This window comes from Gobio gobio (assembly GCF_949357685.1).
Source record: "Gobio gobio genome assembly, chromosome: 9".
NCBI classification, from domain to species: Eukaryota; Metazoa; Chordata; class Actinopteri; order Cypriniformes; family Gobionidae; genus Gobio; species Gobio gobio.
Genome location: NC_137115.1, coordinates 41,691,301 through 41,713,449, shown reverse-complemented (window position 1 = coordinate 41,713,449; position 22,149 = coordinate 41,691,301). Strand labels below are relative to the sequence as shown.

The 22,149-nt window shown below is 36.9% G+C and overlaps 1 protein-coding gene across 2 annotated transcripts; it reads left to right on the top strand.

Moving 5' to 3' along the window:
- The first annotated feature begins 15 nt into the window (after positions 1-15).
- Positions 16-21,987, top strand: swap70b (switching B cell complex subunit SWAP70b). 2 transcript variants are annotated; one of them, XM_079825748.1, is made up of 13 exons: positions 31-178; positions 518-582; positions 763-903; positions 4,987-5,160; positions 5,901-6,128; positions 7,948-8,094; positions 8,255-8,363; positions 10,808-10,989; positions 13,796-13,903; positions 14,346-14,512; positions 17,688-17,886; positions 18,054-18,150; positions 21,131-21,987. In XM_079825748.1, the coding sequence occupies exons 2-13, from the start codon at positions 553-555 to the stop codon at positions 21,247-21,249; spliced, it is 1,701 nt and encodes a 566-aa protein (XP_079681874.1). In that variant the 5' UTR covers positions 31-178; positions 518-552; the 3' UTR covers positions 21,250-21,987. The 2 variants fall into 2 exon arrangements, with proteins under 2 accessions (XP_079681873.1, XP_079681874.1); XM_079825747.1 differs by lacking the exon at positions 518-582 and having other exon boundaries at positions 16-178.
- Positions 21,988-22,149: the final 162 nt, after the last annotated feature.

Here is a 22,149-nt window from a genome sequence, read left to right as displayed (position 1 = left end):
CGCTCTATTGTAAAACCTCATGAGAAAACAGTTCACATCAAGAGCGACGCCAGACAGCAGACGGGAGACACTACCTCTGAAAATGGGACTAAGGGACGAGCTCCTCAAGGCAATATGGCATGCATTCACGGCCCTGGATGTGGATAAAAGTGGGAAAGTGTCTAAGTCACAGTTGAAGGTTTGTTATTACCGTTGAATTCTCTGTCTTGTTCTTTTAAGATTGGGCACTGGAGTGTAAACGTTGTTTCAATGCAGGAAATTCTTAAGAGTTTAAGGACGCGCGAGTCATAGTGGCCGCTCACTGTAAATGTAACTGTTTCATGTGACGCGTTTATTTAGACTTTCAAACTCTATAACGTTGTGAAGTTTTGAAACAAACTAAAGTACTCTTAGACATAGAGTGCTGCTTCTGGTATCTGACCTATTGCTGTGTGTTACGGACGAGGTATTAGATAATATGTAACTGCAGCCTCACTATTATTTTCTAATCGTTCCCAAAACGTTGACTTTGTTACAGACCTAAAATTGTATCCAATATTTAAACACATTCAGATGAAATGGAAGTTATGCAAATTAATTAAGGTAATTATATCAATATTTTGTCTAACACATGATGAATTACATTGCAGGTTCTCCCAAAAATACACACAATTTTGTCTAAAAAATGTAAGCACTGATTTAGATAACGATTATTGAATATGAATGTCGATTATTTAATTATTATTGGCTATGTTTTGGTGTTAATCTCAGTGTCCCTTGCAGGTGCTTTCCCATAACCTCTGCACAGTGATGAAGATCCCTCATGATCCTGTAGCTCTAGAGGAACACTTTAGAGATGATGATGAAGGTCCTGTTTCCAATCAGGGATACATGCCTTACCTGAACAGGTTCATTCTGGACAAGGTGAGCACTTTTTTCATTGTTCCAAAGTTTTGAGGATTGTGTGCCATCACCAAATCATTTTGCGACAAAAACGTCCGGATTTCCCACACCTTTTTAGATCTTTTTAAATCTTAAAGTTTATCTCTAGATAAAATGTGTGTAGACTGACAATTAATGTTTTTGAGGGCCATTCCTATTACAAACATCATGCGGTTTTACATGCTGAGCCTTGCATTTATCATAAATGCTTTAATTCTTTTATGGAGTTAATTTTTTGTGTGAAAGTTCGTCACAAAGTAATGAGAATTTGTGTTGAATTTTGCAAGAGAAATGATGTTGAAAGTAACATGGAATTGTTTTTTTTGTAATTTCTCATTTTCTTGTGCAAAAGGAAGCAGAAGGAGGGAAGAGATTTCTCAATAAACCACAAAGCAGTTCAATTCTGGTGTTTAGGCAAAATTTCATAAGAAACATTGAATTTCAATGCCTAGAATTCCTGCAGTGGAAAGGCAAATTATAGCCGTTGCCTATTTTATGTTTGTCTGAGGTCTCATGTTTAACAAACTTCGGGGCATTTACATAACTAGCCACGTATTGTCAGCTTTCTCTGGTCACACTTTTGCTTCTAATTGTATAGTTGTATGACTGACCAAAGACTCACTCCACCCTGCTGCAAAGAGACCCGCCTTTCCCCTCTCTCTGAATTCCATTTTGATTCTCAGCCAAGTAATTTAGCTTGCGGTCAGTGGTAGAAAACAAGTTACAGTGCTACACTTCGTTTTACACTGATACATAAACACACACAGTCACCGTTGATGCCTTCTGTCTGAGACACAAATGGCTTCGTCACACATCTTAATTCTCATTGCAAGACTATGTATGAGTGTGTGATTTTTGGGTAAATTATGCCCCACGTCTTTATTACCCTTTCAGCTCGTTTGATTCCAGAAATGCATTGACTGTAAAGTGCTCTGATGCCAAATGAGGAACAAAAGAGCGCAGACCAGCACGAGACCAAAATAGAGTGACGCTATATTAAAATGTGCTAGTGCTGTGTGACCCACTTCTTCTAATACGTAGTGTGGTTATGCTCTGGTATAACTTGCTGCGGCCACAATATGATCAGAGTTCAAAATGCGTTTGTTTCTCAGCTATGTTTTACTTGAGATGTGAAAAATGAAAGGAAATGTACACTACCTTTCAAAAGTGTGGGATCAGTAAGAATTTTTGTAATATAAATTGATAAAAAATTATACTTTTATTCAGCAATAGTAATTTAAATATATTTAAAAAAAGGGACAGTCAAGATTGTTGCAAACATTTCTATTATAAATAAATGCTTTTGAGTTTCAGTCTACACAAAAAATATTAAGCAGCACAACTGTTTTCAACATTAATAATAATAATAAGATATGTTTCTTGAGCAGTAAATCAGCATATTAGAATGATTTCTGAAGGATCATATGACACTGAAGACTGGAGTAATGGCTGCTGATAATTCAGCTTTGCCATCACAGGAATAAATTACATTTTAAATATTAAAATAGACCACAGTCATTTCAAATCATAATCATGTTTTACAATATATATTTTACTGTATATATGATGAAATGAATGCAGCTTTGGAGACTAGTTAAAACCATTCAAATAAAGACGTTAAAAAGACTTAACAACCCTAAACATTTGAACAGTAGATTACATAATTTAATATGTGTCATAGTAATTTAAACAGCTAGAATCTGAATATGTTTTTTTTTTAAAGTATAATATAATTATTATATTATAATTGACTATTGTCCCAGGCAATTGATTTCCTGCATGTGCTAGTTTAATGTATTTTGTATTACTCTGTTTTTTCCTCGCATAATAAAATACTTTGGAGTAAAATTAATACTTTATTTCCATTCAAATAGCTGTGAGATGTTTTTATCCCTTACTTCTTTGTTATATTAAAGTTGTTGATCATAGTTGTGGAAGTTAGTTGTCACTGTTATGTGATCTTCTAGCTCACAATTTTCAGTTTGTCATTATTACAGGTCAATTTTAAATGCAAGTCCTCTATAGTTAGAAACATTAACTCAAAGAACAGATTGCATTGACAGCTATCAGAATCCATGCGGTCTTGCTTAGCCCAAACACTTCATACCGTAAAACTTAAGACTGTCTCGTCCTCACGACCCTGCACAGTCAGAGAAATCATAAAGCGGTTATTCACAGGCGTGATAAAGTCTATTTATGAATGTGATGGAGCCCAAGCTCCACTGAATACAAATGAACAGCTTCATCTGGAGAAGAACAGAGGCTCCACTGGCCACTCAGGTCTCCACAAGGCCCCTATTGTGAGCCTCCCAGGGAAAGCAGGGGCGCGATGGGAGGTGCGTGTGTAAGCGAGGGATAGAATCTGGCACATATAGTTGCACCACTGCAACTGAGACGCCGCTTGAGTTGGTGGATTACAGTGACACAGTGTTTAGTGGGAGTTGTCTGGTCTCTTTTGTTGCAAACATTACTCCACCAGGACTATAAATAGTGTAGGGCTATAATAGGTCAGTAGTATAGCTTCTTTTTGTGGTTTGGTTTTAATGTATGAATTCAAAATTAGATCTTAATTTAGACATGATAGGAAGTCCAGCATGTCCCTGTGAACTCTATTCTCAGGTTGTGTCATTTGCATATTTGGCTGAATGTATTGAAATGTGTTTTTTTTTTCTTCCTTTAGAGCTTAAACGATAATCAATATACACAAAACATATTTGTTGAGCTGTTATTGTGCTGCTGACCTATGGTGCATTTCCCAAAGCCTACTATGTTCGAAAATCCATCGTTACCAATAGAGTTCAATTGAACTTGCGACCAAAGTTGGAAATGCACCCCAGGTTATTTCTTTTTAATTATTAGTATTTTATCTTTTCTTATTCTTTGTCAATAATGTATATAGGCTTTATTAATATGTTGTAGGTTCATATTGAATCATGACTGTAATATGTTCCAGAGTAGACTAGCTTTCATTAGCTTTCGTCAGACTTATTGTGTTCAACACACATCATTTGAGTTTTGCCCTACCATTGAAAGGCATAGCTAAATTTGTTTAAACAGGTTTGTCAGGATTTTTTTAGGACATGTCACCATTTTCACAAATTTGTGTTTTTGTAGTTTAAACGTTATAGAGACAATAGAGTGGTGCAGGTATGACGTCAGAACCTGGAAGTCTAATTGGCTGCTGGTTCCTTCGAGATTTTCCTATGGGGTTTTATAATGGGGTTTTTCAATTTATGTGTAAAATAAAGCCTGTGGTAAACATAACTTAATTATAATTTGATGTTTTATTCTACCACGTAAACTACACACACCCCTAGTGAAAACACACATTTTGAAGCAGTTCACATAAAAACATACATTTGAAATAAGTAACTAGATAAGACAGTTTGGGATGTGAGTGTGTGCAGTGTAAGTTGTTGAACAAAACGTCAAAGTATCGTCAAGTCATGTTTACGACAGGCTTTATTTTACTCATAAAACCCCATAGGAAAATCTCGAAGGAACCAGCGGCAAATTAGATCTGGGTTCTGATGTATAACAATATAGTTTTAAAAAACGTGCACTTTGAAACCCATTTTCTAATTTGTTCAGTTTGCATTTCAGGCCCCCAAAACGCCGTTGTCGTGTAAATGAATGGCCAAAACGCATTAAAAACCTTTCAGTTTTTAGTTGAAAATGATGTCGTGTAAATGGCTCCAAAGCTTGCGTTGCTAAAATGTTTTGCAGTTTTCCCAACAGAATGTTCAGCACTATTCAGATGGGCACTGGTTGCAAAACTGTGCCCAGAACGCTCCAAAAGTATCCATGGGAACTCTAGTTAAGTAGTGAGGGAAAAACATGTCTTATTTGCAGTGTTGTGTGTGCTTTGAATAGGTTTCAGGCCTTCTTTGCACTTGTAAACCAGATTCAGGACATTTTGTTCATTCTGATCTGTACATCAAATCCACTTAGAGTTGAACCTATCTTACACTTTATTTTATTCTGTTGTTTTTTGGCATCTGCCCATTATTTTTTTCTATTTCTCAGTTCCATAAGGTCTAATGAGGACATTTTTTCTCCCTCCAGGTCCAGGACAACTTTGACCGAATGGATTTTAACAGGATGTGCTGGACTTTGTGTGCTAGAAAAAACCTGAACAGAAACCACCTTCTTATCTCAGATGATGATGCATTTAAGATCTGGTGCATTTTCAACTTCCTGTCTGAAGATAAATATCCATTGGTCATGGTCTCAGAGGAGGTGAGAAGGATAACTATATTTTTGCTAAATTCTGAAACAAAATGTTACAAGAAGGAACCAGACAGCTTGGTAGAATCATTTGCAAAGTGATGCAAACTTACATGCAAGATGGAAAAGGTGCTGCTAAATGTCAATTTGATTTCTATTCAGTAAATGTAGATGCAGAGATCTGCATATTGAAAATTGACACACATGTGCCAGACAAAATAGTCTAAAACCACTGCTTTCGACCAATTATTTTCATGACTTTTTGAGTTGTTTGTGATTACTGGAGAAAGATTTTTATAAATATTTTTTTGTAATTTCACACAAAGAGCAGTTCCTTTCGATGGACTGTGTATTCTGACACCTTTCTATCAGAACCAGATCTATCATGACCTTGTCGCTGGTTCACCATCGATTTAAATATTTCACAAATCACACCCTGTATATAATCTCTGGTACTTCTGTTTAATAAACTTCCGTTAAGTTCTCCCGTTCATGTTATGGTTGTGATACAGTCTTTAAGAAGGAAGTTGCCAGCTTGCTGTTATTTTATGTCACTGTGATATCGTAATAGAGAGGAAACTATATCAGTATCATTATACTTTTCTTAGTGATATCAATACAATTACTGATTGTGCCAAAGAAACAAAAATGAAATTCATAATTAGGCTAGTGCAGCAGAATATCTATGTTGCACACGAAAAACTGCATCTTACTAGCATCATAAATGATTGATATAATGATGTGTTTCTCAGATAGAGTACTTCCTTCGTAAGCTAACGGAAGCCATGGGTGGCAGCTGGATTGAAGAAAAATTTGAAGAGTACAAGATCCAGCTGAGCTGCAAGCACCAGTGTCTCATCGTGTGGGAGCTGATCGAGTTGGTGGGTAAGGGTCACTTCAGCAAGGGCATGGACCGCCAGACCCTCTCCATGGGCATTAATGAAGTGTTCCAGGAACTTATTCTAGATATGCTGAAACAGGTAAGAGGAGTACAGCTCCAGTATAATATAAACTGTATACATTATACACATACATACAGGGTCCAAAATGTAGCTTTTGCCATGCCTTCCATTGGCTTTAGAATTGAGAAAATCAACCTATGTTTGTACCGGATGAAAATGGTAATATTTGGCTGTTTGTTCATATTTTGACAAAAATGTTGTGTCACCCACAGCATATGAGGCGAGTCAGGGTTCATTTTTCAGGGAACTGGCACCTTTCACAAATGCTTTTCTCTCTCGTATTGTCATCTTGGTGGCTTAATTTGAGGAATATTCCGCTACATGGAGTTATGGAGAAAAACATTTAAAATAAAATTTTCACTGAGGTAAAAGTTGTTAGGAGACAAGTTTCTTTAGTAAATGGTTTGTTTTGCATCATGTCATCATTCCATCATTTATTATACACTACCTGGTCAAAAAAAGTTGCTGTTTGGATTTAAACAGGTAGTGATTATTATGTTTTTAGCATGTTATATATTTGGCAACAGTTCTTCCATGTAGACACATCATGGCCATATTCCAGAATGACAATGTCAAGATTCATCAGGCTCAAATTGGGAAAGAATGGTTGGAAGGGAGCATGAAGAGTCATTTTCACACATCATGAATCGGCTTCTCTGAGTCCAGACCTTAAATTCATTGAAAGTCTTTGGCAATTGCTGGAGGAGACTTTACAGAGTGCTGGACTCTTGCATTGTCAATACAAGATCTCGATCAAAAGTTGGAAATAACATCACAACATTTAAGATCAAGATCTTGTATAAAAAAAAAAAAAAACCTTTTTATTTTAAAAGGTATTCCTATGACGGCAAAACTGAAATTGCAACAGTCTTTAGTGTCACATAATCCTTCAAGAATTATTCTAATATGCTAATTTGGTTAAGAAACATTTCTTATTATTATTAATGGTGAAAACAGTTGTGCTTCTTAATATTTTTGTGAAAACCATGATATATTTTTTTCCAGGATTGTCTGATAAATGTAAAGTTATATAATATATTTGAATATAAAGATTTGTAAATCTTGTCTTTACTGTCACTTTTGATCAATTCAATGCATAATTTTGAACAATAGTGTATATCCATTATTTAAGCATATTTTATATAGTAGTCAACATCAGAAAGTAAACTATGAGCAGTAAGTATGTGAATTTGCTGTGCAAAAATGTACAGTTCTGCTCATAAAGACATTTAGAATGAACGTGGAAAATCTGGTGTGATTTAATCGCTTCATTGTGGCTGTTGTTGCCAAACCTGTTACAATTCAATTTCCTCATGCTTAGGAATGTAGGTTATACCTGGAATGTTAATGTCTTGACAGAGTGTAGCCTGTGCAATTTGAGTGTCAATAATGACCTATCAGCCATGATATCAGCTGCCTGTGTTTTAATGACTGTATGTTTTGTAGATCTGAGGGCAGTGTGAACAAAGCACACTGGCATTAGTGTTGTTTTCTGCTTTGACTGTGAATGAGAGAGATATTGGTGCCAAGGCCAGCTGAGCAGCCCCAGTCAGGAACAGATACAGAGTCGTAGGAAACTGATGCTTAAACGAGATGCACTATTCACAAAGCGTGAAATGCATATTTAGCGTTAAAGACGCCTTAGAAAAAAAGAGAGCATGTGAGTCAGCATGGAGGATCCAGACTTTTTGGTCCATTTAGCACTTGTAGCAGTGATACAGAATGACTCATAGATAATTTGAGGAGCAGGACTCACCGTTGTTTCCACTTGTTGGCTCCACTAGCATGGAACGGTCAACTGAACTGCAATGTGACCTGTTCCTTTGACCTGTTACAGGGTTACATGATGAAAAAGGGCCACAAAAGGAAGAACTGGACCGAGCGGTGGTTCCTGTTGAAGCCCAGCGGAATTTCATACTATTCCAGTGAAGATCTTACAGAGAAGAAAGGGGATATACTACTAGATGGAAACTGTTGTGTTGAGGCAAGAATGATTTTCTGCAATGATTTATTGTTAACATGATACAAGCTTGGCTTTTACTGGAAGTAAAGCTAAATGAGTCTGCAATTGTTATGGTGACATCATTCTCATGAACACATTTCCTTTTCCTCTTCTTGTGATGACCTCACGCATTCCTCTGCAGTCTTTACCCGATAAGGAGGGCAAAAAGTGCCTTTTCTACGTTAAGTGCTCTGACAAAAGCTTTGAAATCAGCGCCTCCGATAAGAAGAAAAAACAAGAGTGGATTCAAGGTGAGCTCTGAAATCCAATCAAAAGTTTGGACACTGAATTTACATTTATTCACTTTAATTGTTTTATCTATGCTTATATTACTTAAAATGATTTTGTACAGGTTTTTAGAACTATAAAGTATGCCAGCTTATGAATTTTCCTTACAAAATACAATTTTATTTAACCTGTTAAGCTCTGGAACCATTTTTTGGAATTTTCCCTCCCAAATTGAAAAGCTTCCCATACCCACATGCAGTGGTCCATATACAAAATGTTGGTGTCATTTTACAGGGAACCCTTTGAGGTTACATAAAACAGTGTTAAAAGTGATAAACATTTAAGTATATGTTGTCTGAGCTGTAATAAACCACCCCCATCACCCATCACGCTTTTTGATTTTTTTTGGTTACAAATACATTTTTGAAAGTGCATAATTCAGGCCCTGTGTGCTTTAGCACCATGCAGACAGTTTTGGCTGTTTCCACTTGATTCCAGAAAATACTGATAAAAAGAATTTTGTATGTATCATGTTTTATGCAAGATATATTCAAATGGATCTGAAGGGAGGAATATTACCTTTTTTATGTAATTTCCGCCTACCCTAATCTAAAGTCTCCCCGTACCCATATACAGTGGTATAAATGCATTATCCCAGTGTCATTAAATTCTTTTTTTCCAATGTTTCCTGACATATGCTGGAAACCACCAAAACTGTCTGCAGGGTGCTAGAACACACATGGCCTGAGATATACACTTTCAAAAAGGAATTTATTACAAAAAAATCAAAAAGCGCCTATTTTATGTTTATTTTTTATATTCTATATGCTTGTTTATTATATCACACACAACATATACTATAATATTTATCACTTTCAGCAGTGTTTTATGTAATTTCAGGGTTTTCTGTAAAATGACATGGTGATATTGCATTTATACCACTGTATATGGGTATGGGGAGACTTTAGATTACTGCGGGTCACCTTACAGTGAAATCGTCATTTCACGCCATAAATGGACAAACTTCTCTACAGAGCGCTAGTCGCTCTCTGCTCTCGCCGACGACAACATTTTTGTCCTGTGTCGGCCCCCGTAGCGTCTCTATGTGCTTGAAAGGGAGGGGTGAGCGTTGGGGGGTGCAATTAACAACCTCACCGCTAGATGCTGCTAAAAATCACACACTGCACATTTAAGTCACTACATAGGTAAAATAACGGTTCTCAATTTTTAAAGGTAATTTATTCCTGTGATGTCAAAGCTGAATTTTCAGCATCATTACTCCAGTCTCGTGTCACATGATCCTTCAGAAATTATTCTAAAATGCTGATTTGATGCTCAAGAAATATTTATCATTATCAATGTTGAAAACAGTTTTTGACATGAAAACATGTTACGTTTTCAGTATTCTTTGAATAATTTAAAAGAACAGCACTTATCGTTTAAAATCTTTTGTAGCAGTAAAAAAGTGAGCGATTTTATGCATCCTTGCGGTAGTGTAGTGGTACTGTAGTTTTGAAGATTTTACTATTATTCTAAAATGTGGTAAATACTGTAATAAAGAATGAGTAGGTCTGTTGTTTCATTCTCTTCTATTACTATTCACCATTGTCAGGTTAAAGGGTTAGTTCACCCAAAAATGAAAATAATGTCATTTATTATTCACCCTCATGCCGTTTCACACCCGTAAGACCTCCGTTCATCTTCGGAACACAAATGAAGATATTTTTGTTGAAATCCGAAGGCTCAGTGAGGCCTGCATAGGCATCAATGTAATTTACACTCTCAAGATCCATTAATGTACTAAAAACACATTTAAACCAGTCCATGTGAGTACAGTGGTTCAATATTAATATTATAGAGTGACGAGAATATTTTTTTGTGCGCCAAAAAAACTAAATAATGACTTATATAGTAATAACCGATTTCAAAACACTGCTTCATGAAGCTTCGGACCGGAAACGAATCAGCGAGTCGATTCAGCGGTTCGGAGCACCAAAATCATGTGATTTCAGCAGTTTGACACGCGATCCAAATCAGGATTCGACTCTCTGATTCGTTTCCGCTCCGAAGCTTCATGAAGCAGTGTTTTGAAATCAGTTATCACTATACAAGTCGTTATTTCGTTTTTTTTGGCACAAAAAATATTCTCGTTGCTTTTATAATATTAATATTATACCACTGTACTCACATGGACTGATTTAAATGTGTTTTTAGTACATTAATGGATCTTGAGAGAGTAAATTACATTAATGCCTATGCAGGCCTCACTGAGCCTTCAGATTTCAACAAAAAATATCTTCATTTGTGTTCCGAAGATGAACGGAGGTCTTACGGGTGTGGAACGGCATGAGGGTGAGTAATAAATTACATTATTTTCATTTTTGGGTGAACTAACCCTTTAACATATACAGTATATTTTAATATGAACAAGAAAATGTCATAATTCCTGTCCTTTATTCCCACTCAGCTATTCAGACTTGTATCACACTCCTGAAGGTCGGACGTCCGGCTCCACACCACGAGGCACGGCAGAAGCGGCGAGAGTTGCGTCAGAAGCAACAGGCTGAGCAGGAAGAGCTGGAGTTGAGGATGAGAGAGCTGCAGACGGCCAATGAGAACAAACAGAGAGAGCTGGAGGCCATGAGGAAGGTCTGTAATGTTTTACAACAACAACAGCTGCTGAGCTTTCAGTATCTCTGAGTTTCTAGCAACTCACAAACAATGTCTCTCTCAGCCCTTTTACTGGAAATTGCATGTTTTGTTCCTTCTATATTTTAAATTGAATTTATAATTTGATTTTGTTATTTTGTGATAAAAAAACAATCCTTGCAAGATGTGACCATGGGCCTCATTTATAAAACGTGCGCTTAAATCCACGGCAAAGTTCATTATTTATAAAAGTGGTCTTGGATGTGGAAAAGTGCTTACCGCCACGTCAGGGTCTGAGCAGACGTACGCACTTTTCCTTGTGGCTGAGTACCGAGTACTGCAAGTATTTCGAAATCTATAAGCAGCAGATTCAATAAAATGTATATTCAGGTTTTTTTTCGGACTGATATTTAGCGTATCTTAACAATTCAGCAAACGCTTTTAAAATAGCCTGAAAAAATTACTTTACAAATTAATCAATTAAAAGAATACCCTAGACTTGTTCAAAATAAAACCTATAGCCTGCATGGTTTTTCAAAACCCCTGTTAGCATAATTACAAGGCATTAAAGTTAAATTATTTAGCATCTATTGGCCTACTTTGATTCCACATGTGTAAATTATTTAGACTAATCTAGGCTATAAAATGATATTAATTTGCGATTTATAGAATTCACATGTGAAAGAGAGGCGTACGCACGTTTTTCTTTGTGCATACGTTCGTTTTTCGGAATCACAAGTACACACATTTGAGAAATGCTCTTAGATCAAACGTAGGACAGTTTCTACGCAACATTTTGTAAATGAGGCCCCTGGTCTGGAAAATTTGGCTACAATATGGGACTTGTAGAAAAACCTGTATTTAGTCATGCATGGAATGGCAAAACAGCATTTTGCACATAAAATGAAAGGCTAAAGTGCTTTAGGTGTTGTGAACAAAACTACAAACATACTGCACTGCCGTTTAACGAGTGAAACAGGAACTTTGTCTGTTGCCACACTGACCATTCATGAAACAATGTTTCCCCAGGAACCCATGTAATCTCTCTATCTCTGCTATTCATGAATTTTGATTCCACTGAAACCCTTTTCTTTGATTTCAAGTCCCACCTTCCCTATTCAGGCCCTCTACAGAAACTTTCAGCAGAAGTTGTTTCATCCTTAATAGCCTGTACTGAAAGCTGGAATCAGATTAGCTCGAGCGTGTGGTTTCACACCCAATAGAGAGATGTGGATTGAGCAAAGGAGTGAGTGTAGTATGTATGTGTGAGAGTTGGGGGCTGGGAGTTTGGAGGAATGGTGGTTTCTCATTTAACCCCTCTTAACCCTCTTTCATCTCATTTCTCGTTATCCTAATTATCTTTTCCGGTTGAGTGATTTAATATTGTTAAATCAGGGTTTAGCCAGACTTATCCCCAATGAGTTTTGTCATCGCTAAGTGGATTTAAATCTGTAAGATAAGCATGAACAGGTTTAGAACACTGGCTAACCAACCAAGACTCAAAAAAGAGCACTCAAATGTTGAGTAATGGGCAGTAGAGGGATTTGTGTTTCGTTTGTCGTTTGTTTTGCCATACAAATAAATCAATCATTAAGACTTGATTATTTGACTAACTATATACAATAACCACTATAAACTATTTGAAAAAAAATCAAACATACATTTGTTTTTCATCATTTTACATACATGTTTTTAAAACACAAACAAGTTAAAAACATTTAAAAATATACTTGACTAATTTTAATATATATATAAAACGCATTAAAAACATGAATGTGAAACTATTTGAATTTCTTGACAAAATGAAATTTTTTTTTTATGGCTAATGGACTGAATAGTAGGAAATCTGGAAAAAAAACACACAAAAGGAAGCAAAAAAAGTGTTCAAAACTGTTTAAATGCATACAAACTAAATGATTGGCATACCATTTTATTTGAATATTTTTAAAGGAATATGCAATAATAATAATTCAGAAGCATTTAGAAATAATCACTGCAAAGTCTAACAGCTGATTACAGTAAATTACACACAACACAATATTCTCTGATAGAAAGTCAGTCTGACAGTAAATACAGTGTTAACTGGAGAACAATAATTTAATTTATGGTGATGACAAGTTCTCATTGTCTGATCCAATTGTGTCTGAACTGTTGTCTGAATGGAGAACAGTCCAGCATTGATGTGCCAGTGCCTCTCCCCCTGTCCTCTTATACATGGCAGGACAATAGGGGCCTGGGGAGAGAGCTAGAGAGGGCCGTTCCAAACCCTGAGGAGTTCATACTGGAACAATACCTGCCCTGTCACTCAGCACGGCCACCTGGGATCTCACACTGACCTGCCATCTGACCACAACCATATAGACAGTGATTGAGGGGTGAGACTGTGGTCAGCTGTGTAAATGGAGGAAATTGTTGCCGTTCATTGTATTTAACAAGAAATAAAAAATTGCACTTTGGCTTTTACAACATTGTGCTATTTCTTATTACATTCTGTTGTGTTAAAAGCAACACAAATGTATAGACAAAGTGTGATTTTTTCCCCCCACAATGTGTAAAAGGGTTACTTGTGCGATTGGTTTGCTGAAAGATCCTGCTGTGCTAAAATTAGCATATGATACACTTTTACTGGCCCTAATCCAGATGGTACTGCCCATTTCTGACCACTTGCATTCTGGGTAGTGGTATTATGACCCAATGTGGAGAAGTTGCTTGTTTCCTCCTTTAATTGCCAACTCTTAAAATCCAGGTCAACATGTGAATCTGTTGTTGTTTTTTTACAAATGAAGACAGTCTTTGTGTTGCACAGAAACTGGAGGAGGCCGCAGCCAATGCATCAGAAGAGGAACGCAGACGTCTGCAGACCCAGAACGAGCTGCAGGATCTCTACCGGGTGGAAATGGAGAAAGAGAAAATGGTACTTGTTTTCTCTGTAAACCTGATTGGTGACTGTTTGGCTAGCACTCTATTGAAATAGCACTCTTCTATGGTTTTGATATCATGTACCTTGAGAGGTTATTCTGGCCAATAGTAGTCATTGATTACTTCAGCTACACAGGTCCATATTTGATTATTGCAGGAAGTATGCTGCAGCATATGTTCTGCTTTCTACTATTATAACTGGAAATGTGGAAGCACAAAATGTGAACATAGTCACACATGAAAACATCAGTCTCATTCACTCTGCACTGATACTTTTGATTTTATGGCATTTTCTAAAGGGATAATTCATCATTTGGTCATCCTCATGTTGTTCCAAACCTGATTGACTTACTTTCTTCTGTTGAACACAAAAGAAGATCTTTTGAAAAATGTCTTTGTCCAATGAAAGTCAATGGGGTCAATGTTGTGTGTTTTAGGTGCGGCAGCATATGGAGGAACAGGTGGCTCAAAAGTCCAGTGAGTTAGAGCAGTATCTGCAGCGTGTACGTGAGCTGGAGAGCATGTACCACCGCTTAGAAGAAGCACTAGAGGAGGAAAGGCAAGCCAGACAGGATGAGGAAACTGTCAGAAAACTACAGGCCAGGTAAATATGTTTATATAGTCAGGGCTGTTTCTGACCATTTTGGTGCCCTATTTCAGTAATATAGTTTAAGATATACACACAAAATAACATAAGATTGATTAGCCTATTCAAAATATAGGATTTTCACATATGAAAAGAAAACTTTGTTTTCAATACTTTTTTTTTTTAAATACCACAGGAAAACTTATGTCATGTTAATGATCACCCAACAATTTTGTTTTGGCGACATGTCATTTACAGTGATGGACAGTAACAAGGTATTTTTTGCTTTGTTACTGTACTTAAGTGAAGATTTTTTCTATCCCAAGTCTATTTGTTCAGTTCCTCACTGTGGTGTATGTGAGAATAAGCTGTAGTCTGATCTGTCCAGTAGTTCCAAAGCAACATATTATTATACCATAGACACAGTTGACTTCATGATGGCATGAAGGTCATGTGGCACCTGGAATGGGGCAACCTACAAAGGACCGTCCATTTCCTTGTAAGGTGGGAAGTTGAAGTAGCGTCACAAACACATGATGATGTCTGTTCAAGTCTGCAGTTCCTGTTCCCTGTCTCACCCCACGAAAGCCAACTCTCTTCCTGTGTTTGTGCTGACCCATCGCAAGCTCATCACTTTACCCAAACACACAAACTGACACAATCTGCACTATTACCCGTGTGTGAATTCCCCTCATTTATATTCTCCCACATTTTGTACTTGGCTCGCATGGCCATTCAGCCACTGTTTAAAATATATAACATTTGATGTCTACATGCTTGCTTTATACCGTCTATTGTAGATCACGTGAGTATATACACAGTATAATGTATATTTACATTTCTCACATTTTCTTTTGTTCTTAAATTTGTAAGGGTTGTGAGCCATTCAGAATTGAACTGTGAAGTGAATGTTATTTAAATTCCAAACCATTTCCTGTATTTGAATTGAGGGAGTAAACGGAATGCAGAATTGTATGTAAGGAAGTAGAATTAAAATGAATTGAAACTATACTTTTTAACTTTTTAATAGTCAGAATTCAAATTCAGTGTTGGGGAAAGTTACTTTTAAAAGTATTGCATTAAGATATTGCGTTACTCCCTAAAAAACGAATTGTGATACTTAGTTACTTTTCATGGAGCGTAATCTGTCGCATTACATTTGCATTACTTTTACTCATCATAAATAGAATGTGATATTACAAATATCGTGTAGCATAGTATGTTGAAAAGAGTATGCCAAAAGTCCCCGGATGGTCTACTATTTCTGGTAGATTTTTGAAGTGTGGATCCGTGCACTGCACACTATAATGGCTAGTATTGCCCACAACCCATTACGCTTTGTGATTCGGTTCAGTACTACAAACACAAATAAAAAGTGTTTAAAAAACCCTACAAACGTGCCAGGTGAGATGACGGTTAAGATAAGGGGGATAAAGAGTGACTAATTATCAACATTTAACCTGATAAAAAAATTATTTAACATTACCGTGTTATATTTCATCTGCAACAACAATGTGGACTTTTATAAAGGTCCGTTAGGCCACTAACTTGCAAACAGTTCTCTATGTTTGCAAGCTTGAGGTTCTCCACATGAAAAATCCACAACTGGCAGATCAACGTGCAATTTGCTTTTTCAATATGGTAGAACATTTTATTTAATATGAAATGTGGAGTATTTTAACTGTGACAAGATGATTGACAGGCCAGTTTACAGTGACAGGATGCATGTAACTATGCAAAAGAGCGTCCGTTAAAAGACGCAATTTAATTACATAATAGTATGTCCCAAAGTTTATCTACTCTTTTGCTACACACTCAAAAGTACTTTTCCTTGAAAAAAACAGTACATGCTTTTATGGCGTAGTACAAGTAGGCAAATTAGACGCAGGATAACACTCTTACTTCAGCAATAAAAATGAAACACAAATGTGATGTTTATCTAAAGTCATTTTTGCTCATAGTATAGTTGAATGGGATTATCAAAGGCCAGCAGCAAAGGCAGATTAGTAGTTTTGTGTCATTTAACATATTTAACAGTTTTTATTCATTTTGAGGAATACTGAATATGTTTTTATGCAAGTGAGATGAGTAAATGCATGCACGCATTTAGTCTAGAACTACAATAGCACACAACGCCTCTGCACCTTACTTCCGATTTCTCTTGACATGGGGACAGGAGGGGTGTCAGTCGAGAAATGGGAAGACACAGTAACTTGTTACTTATTTGAAAAAGTAACAAGATATTTTGTTGTAAATTTAAAAGTAATGCATTACTTTATTGGTTATTTAAAAATAATCTGATTATCTAACTTGTAGGGCCCTATTTTAACGATCGGAGCGCATGGTCTGAAGCGCATGGCACAGCACAGGTGCACTTTGGGCGTGTCCGAATCCACTTTTGCTAGTTTAACGACGGAAAAAACGGTCGGTGCGCCAGGTGCAAGGGTTGTACCGTAGTTTCTTAATGAGTCATGTGTGTGTTTTGGGCATAACGTGCAATAAACCAGAGTCCCATTCCCTTTAAACGGCAGTTGCGCTTGCACCATGGCGGATTCGCTATTTACATAGTTGAATTTGCGAGCGGATAGACTGAACGCTTTTAATATTTAAACATGTTTGTGTGCTGCTGCGTGTCCCTGTGTGTGCAATAAGCAGAGTGTATGCATATTGTGCACCCGCCTATACTAACACACCCTTTAAATAACACAAAAAATACTGCGCTATTGACTTTAAACCAGGCTAAAGTCTGTTGGCCAATGCCCACACCTCGTTTTCAGACCAGCAAGCCCATAACAGATGGGCGCGAGTGCATTTGCTATTTAAACAACGTGGCGCTGGACGTGAAAATGATAACTGCGTCAGGCTGAAACTAGCAAAAACACTTGCGTCACATTGCTCCGGGTGTATGATAGGGCCCGAAATGTGTTACCTCCAACACTGTTCAAATTCACTCTTATACTGGTACAGGCAGTGTCATTTCATTAACACACTATGACAAATTTGTAATATATGCTTTTTGTGGCACAGCAGAGCTTGCGACAAGGATTTCCAATTTCCTCCCGCCACTTTTCTGTTGGTCTCTATATTGCGTTGTCTACTAAAGATTTAAAAAGCTTGTAAAAGGGAAATTATAGTTGCATTTGAATATGAAATGTTTTTTAAATGTGAGCATGTGCATCTCTGTCTGCTGCAGTCTGTTGGAGGAGGAGGTATCCAAGCGTGCAGAGCTGGAGCAGATACACCTGTATCAACAGCAGACCATTTCTCAGACAGAAGCAGAGAAGCAGGAGCTGGAACGAGAACGGCTGGCAAAGGAAAGTGCTTTGGAGTCTGCCATGCTGCAGCTGCAGCAGCTCGAGGCGGACAGACTGGGTGCACTGGAGCAATATGAGGTAAGAGACTAGAATAATATAGCTGCAGGCTGATTATACTGAAGTTGTGATTGTTCTTGCTCTCAAAATTGTTCCTGTGTAGATTGCCATCTAGTGGCTGAATGGTGCAATGCAACCACCCTTTTATTTTGCTACTTCTCATGCTGAGTTTGTTTTTGTCTGAACAGGAGGTGATGAAGAAACTAGCAGATGCTGCTAATAATACAAAAAGCTGGAAAGACAAGGTGACCCAGCACGAGGGACTCATACGGCTCATTCAGCCAGGTGACATTGTCTTTTTCTGTACTTTTTAAATATTTTTTTTCTTTTAAGTAATTTACTCACCCTCATGTTGTTCCAAATCCCTAAGACTTTAGTTCATCTTCGGAACACAAATGAAGATATTTTTGATTAAATCTGAGAGCTTTTTATCCCTCCATAGACAGCTACACAAGTTACACAACTACCACTTTGGCACTTCAAAAAGTTAATAAAGAGATCGTAAAACTAATCCATATGAATTGAGCATTTTAGTCCAAATTGTCCGATTTCCGAAGGAACTTTGCTGCCATACCATGGGTGCAGCAGGCGCAATGATATTACGCAGCACCTGAAAATAGGCTAACTTCCGTCAACATAACCAACGTGACAACCTGCTTGCACAGGGAGCGTGCTGGGGACTATTTTCAGGTGTTGTGTAATATGGTACGGCAGTAAGTAAACTTTATTTATATAGCACCTATCACAGATAAAATCACAAAGTGCTTTACATAGTGCAGAAATTTAACAATATAAAACAACAACAAAACATAAAAGCCCATTCAACTAAAAGCTTGTCTAAATAAAAGTGTCTTCAGCTGCTTTTTGAAAAAATCAACAGATTCTGCCAAGCGCAACTACCGGGGCATAGCATTCCATAGTTTAGGGGCAACTGCCTGAAAAGACAGGTCTCCCCGAGTTTTAAGGCGGGTTTTGGGGGAAATTTTGGCCTGAGGAACGAAGAGTACGAGGGGCCAACAGGTCTGTGATATATTGGGGAGTCTGTCCATGTAGGGCTCTAAAAGTTAGAACTTAAATCAAGTGAAACGTAATTGAACATAATCAATTCTGTATTTGACTGGAAGTCAGTGTAATGTAAATAAGATCGGTTTAATGTGTGCTCTTCTGTTGGTACCTGTTAAAAGCCTGGCTGCAGCGTTTTGGACCATTTGGAGACAACTCAGAGAAGATTTGTTAAGACCAGTAAAAAGAGAATTACAATAATCTAAACGTGAAGAGATGAAATCATGAATAATCATCTCCATGGTAGCTTCGGGCAACAGTGTCCTCAGTTAAGAGATATTTCTCAAGTGATAAAAACAGTTTCTGACCAACTGTCTAGAATGACCATCCAGAGACATCGATTGGTCGAAACAGAAGGCCAAGGTTTCTTAGGCTCAACTGAACGGTTGAGTCCAAGGAACAGAGATGTTGTTTAATTTGAGGTAGTTTTTGGTCTGGAGCAATGACTAAGGTTTCAGGCTTTTTTGTATTTAGTATCATTGTTTAACCAGATCTTAATGCAAGACATGCATTCTAATAATTCAGATAACTCTGACTCTTTGAATGAGCAGTACAACTGAATGTCGTCAGAATAAAAGTGATAAGACACATTATTAAAATTACGAATTATTTCACCAAGAGGGCTAATATATAATAAAAACAAAATGGGGCCTAAAACCGAGCCCTGAGGAACTCCACATGACAGAGGGGTCATTTCTGACAGAATGTTGTTATCAAACACACAAAATGATCTGTCACTCAAATAAGAGGAGAACCATTTTAAAACGGACCCAGAGAACCCCATTTCATTCTCTAACCGATTTAACAATACATTATGGTCCAAAGTATCAAATGCTGACGATGAATCAAGTAAAATCAACACAGTGTAATGTCCAGAGTCTGCAGCCATCAAAATGTCACTTGATACTTTTAGAAGCGCAGTCTCAGTTGAATGGCATTTGCGAAAAACTTTTTACTGTCAAGTTCATTCAACTGCCCCGCCACCACTCTCTCTGAAGGATTTTAGATAAAAAAGGCAATTTAGATATAGGCCTGTGGTTAGTTGGTTCAAAATAATGCAAATTGGGTTTTTTCAGTATGGCGCTGACTACTGCTTGTTTAAAAAGACTGGGCACAGAACCGGTTAAAAGGGAAAGATTGATCAGTTTAACAACATACGGTTCAACTAAATCAAACACATTTAAGAGCAATGTAGTCGGCAAAACATCTAGCGGGCTTGGGGACGGTTTCACTTTTCTTAGTAAACCCTTTATTAACCCTTTATTTGTCGTCCTCTCCAGTGATGGGTGAAAAAGTATCCCAAGTGTACAAGGGAGATAAACAACAGGATGTGACCTCAGATGGGTTTATAGTAGCTTGAATATCTTGCACCTTGTTTACAAAAGCTTGTAAAAACCTGTTACAATCGGCCTTTGAGTGCACAGGCACTTGGGAGCGACAATCTTAGATATTGTATCAAACAGGACTTAAGGATTTTTCTTGTTTACAAATACGAGATTAGAAAAATAGTCCGACCTGGCCTGTTTTATCATGTCATTCAGTGAAGCAAAGTTCCTTGATTATTACGCAGGAAGGACTGAGAGTATAGTTCCTAGCCATAATCGGCCTAGAAAATCACTACTTTTCATTTTCCGTCGGTCTTAGTACACGATGTAACTACAGAAGAGTCAAGTTTTAAATAGGAAAAATATCTAAACTGTTTGGTCATTTTTTTAACGAGATGCTAACGGTCTACTCAGATTCAATGATCTATGCTAAGCTATGCTAAAAGTGCTACTGCCAGACCCGGGCTGAATGGATTGGAAAATTAGCCTTTTTTCAAAAAAAGTGGAGTGTTCCTTTAAGTCTTATTCACATCAATGCACACAGTTTTGACAACAAAAGATCAAATAAAACAATGCGTCTCTACTAACCCATTCACACCAATTCTGTAATATCATACTGCGATGGTCCATTTTTCGATTCATAAAATAAATATTATCATTATCACTGTAATTATTATCGGTATTAATAATAAAAAATAATAATTACAGTTTGTTTTTATTAATAATATTAATGGTTTATTATTATTATTTACTGATCATCTAGTGCCATTAAAATACAGTTGACCATTTATTGTTCATATTATTCTAGAGTAGATAAGTGTCTGCTGAATTAATTAATTTTCATATCTTATTTATCTTGTTTGTATTGTTTTTTTCAGGTCCTAAGCACCCTCAGAAAATCACAAACTGGGGACCTTCAGCATTCACAGAGGCAGAACTGAGTCTGAGAGAGAAGGACTGGCAGGAAAAGAAAAACAGGCCTGCTACGCCACAGTAGTGCCCTTATAGTGTTCTTAGTTACACTGTGCTGTTAATACACCGTTACTGTAGATAAAGTCACTAGTGAAGTGTGTATGCTGCCTCTGTGGGGTTAGTCTCTGACCACACTAAACCTGTAGGCCACTTGACTTTATAGGGTAAAGTTTAGCCTGGCCTCATCTATAAAGAATCGTGTCTCACCATTCCCATCTATACTGTAACATTCCAGTGTCATTTTCCCCTCTGCTTTGAAGTGATTTTATACATTTTTGTATGATGTTCTTGTTCATTTTGGTGCATATCCACCAAAGTAGTGGCAGATGTTTCTTCCCTGTAGTTCATGAGTTTTAAACCTTTGTTTCATTTTTATAAAAGTAAAAAAACCTCACTGACCAAGTAAATTTTAACAAATTGCACTTATGCATGCATTGCATTCATCTCTAATGTACTTTTTAAAAAGTATTAAAAAACATACATCATGTTAAAAGTGGACTAATGAAAACCATTTTGATCATTTATACTATAGATAAGACTTTTGCTTGAACAGTTTACATAGCAGTTGTTCCCATACTCATTCAAGACATGATTACAGTATTAACTAATTATTAACAAAACTCTACTACAATTTATCTGTGTTTTTGGGATTATTCAGTCAGTTATAATTCCGAACCAAACTGCTGTGTTTGCCTCAAACTAATGCCCAGATTTAAGCCCTGAGACTGTATTGTTTATCATTCAATAAAAAGCTGTTATTTAATTGTTGTAAATTATTTATTTTCTGAGTTATAGAAGCTACTGCCTTGATAGCTAAAAGCAAATATCACAGTCATTTTGTTCAGTGCATGGTTGTTTTAATAGAAACTGTCCACAAGGGGTCGCTAGATTACTATATTTGCAGAGCATCTTTAAAGCGATAGTT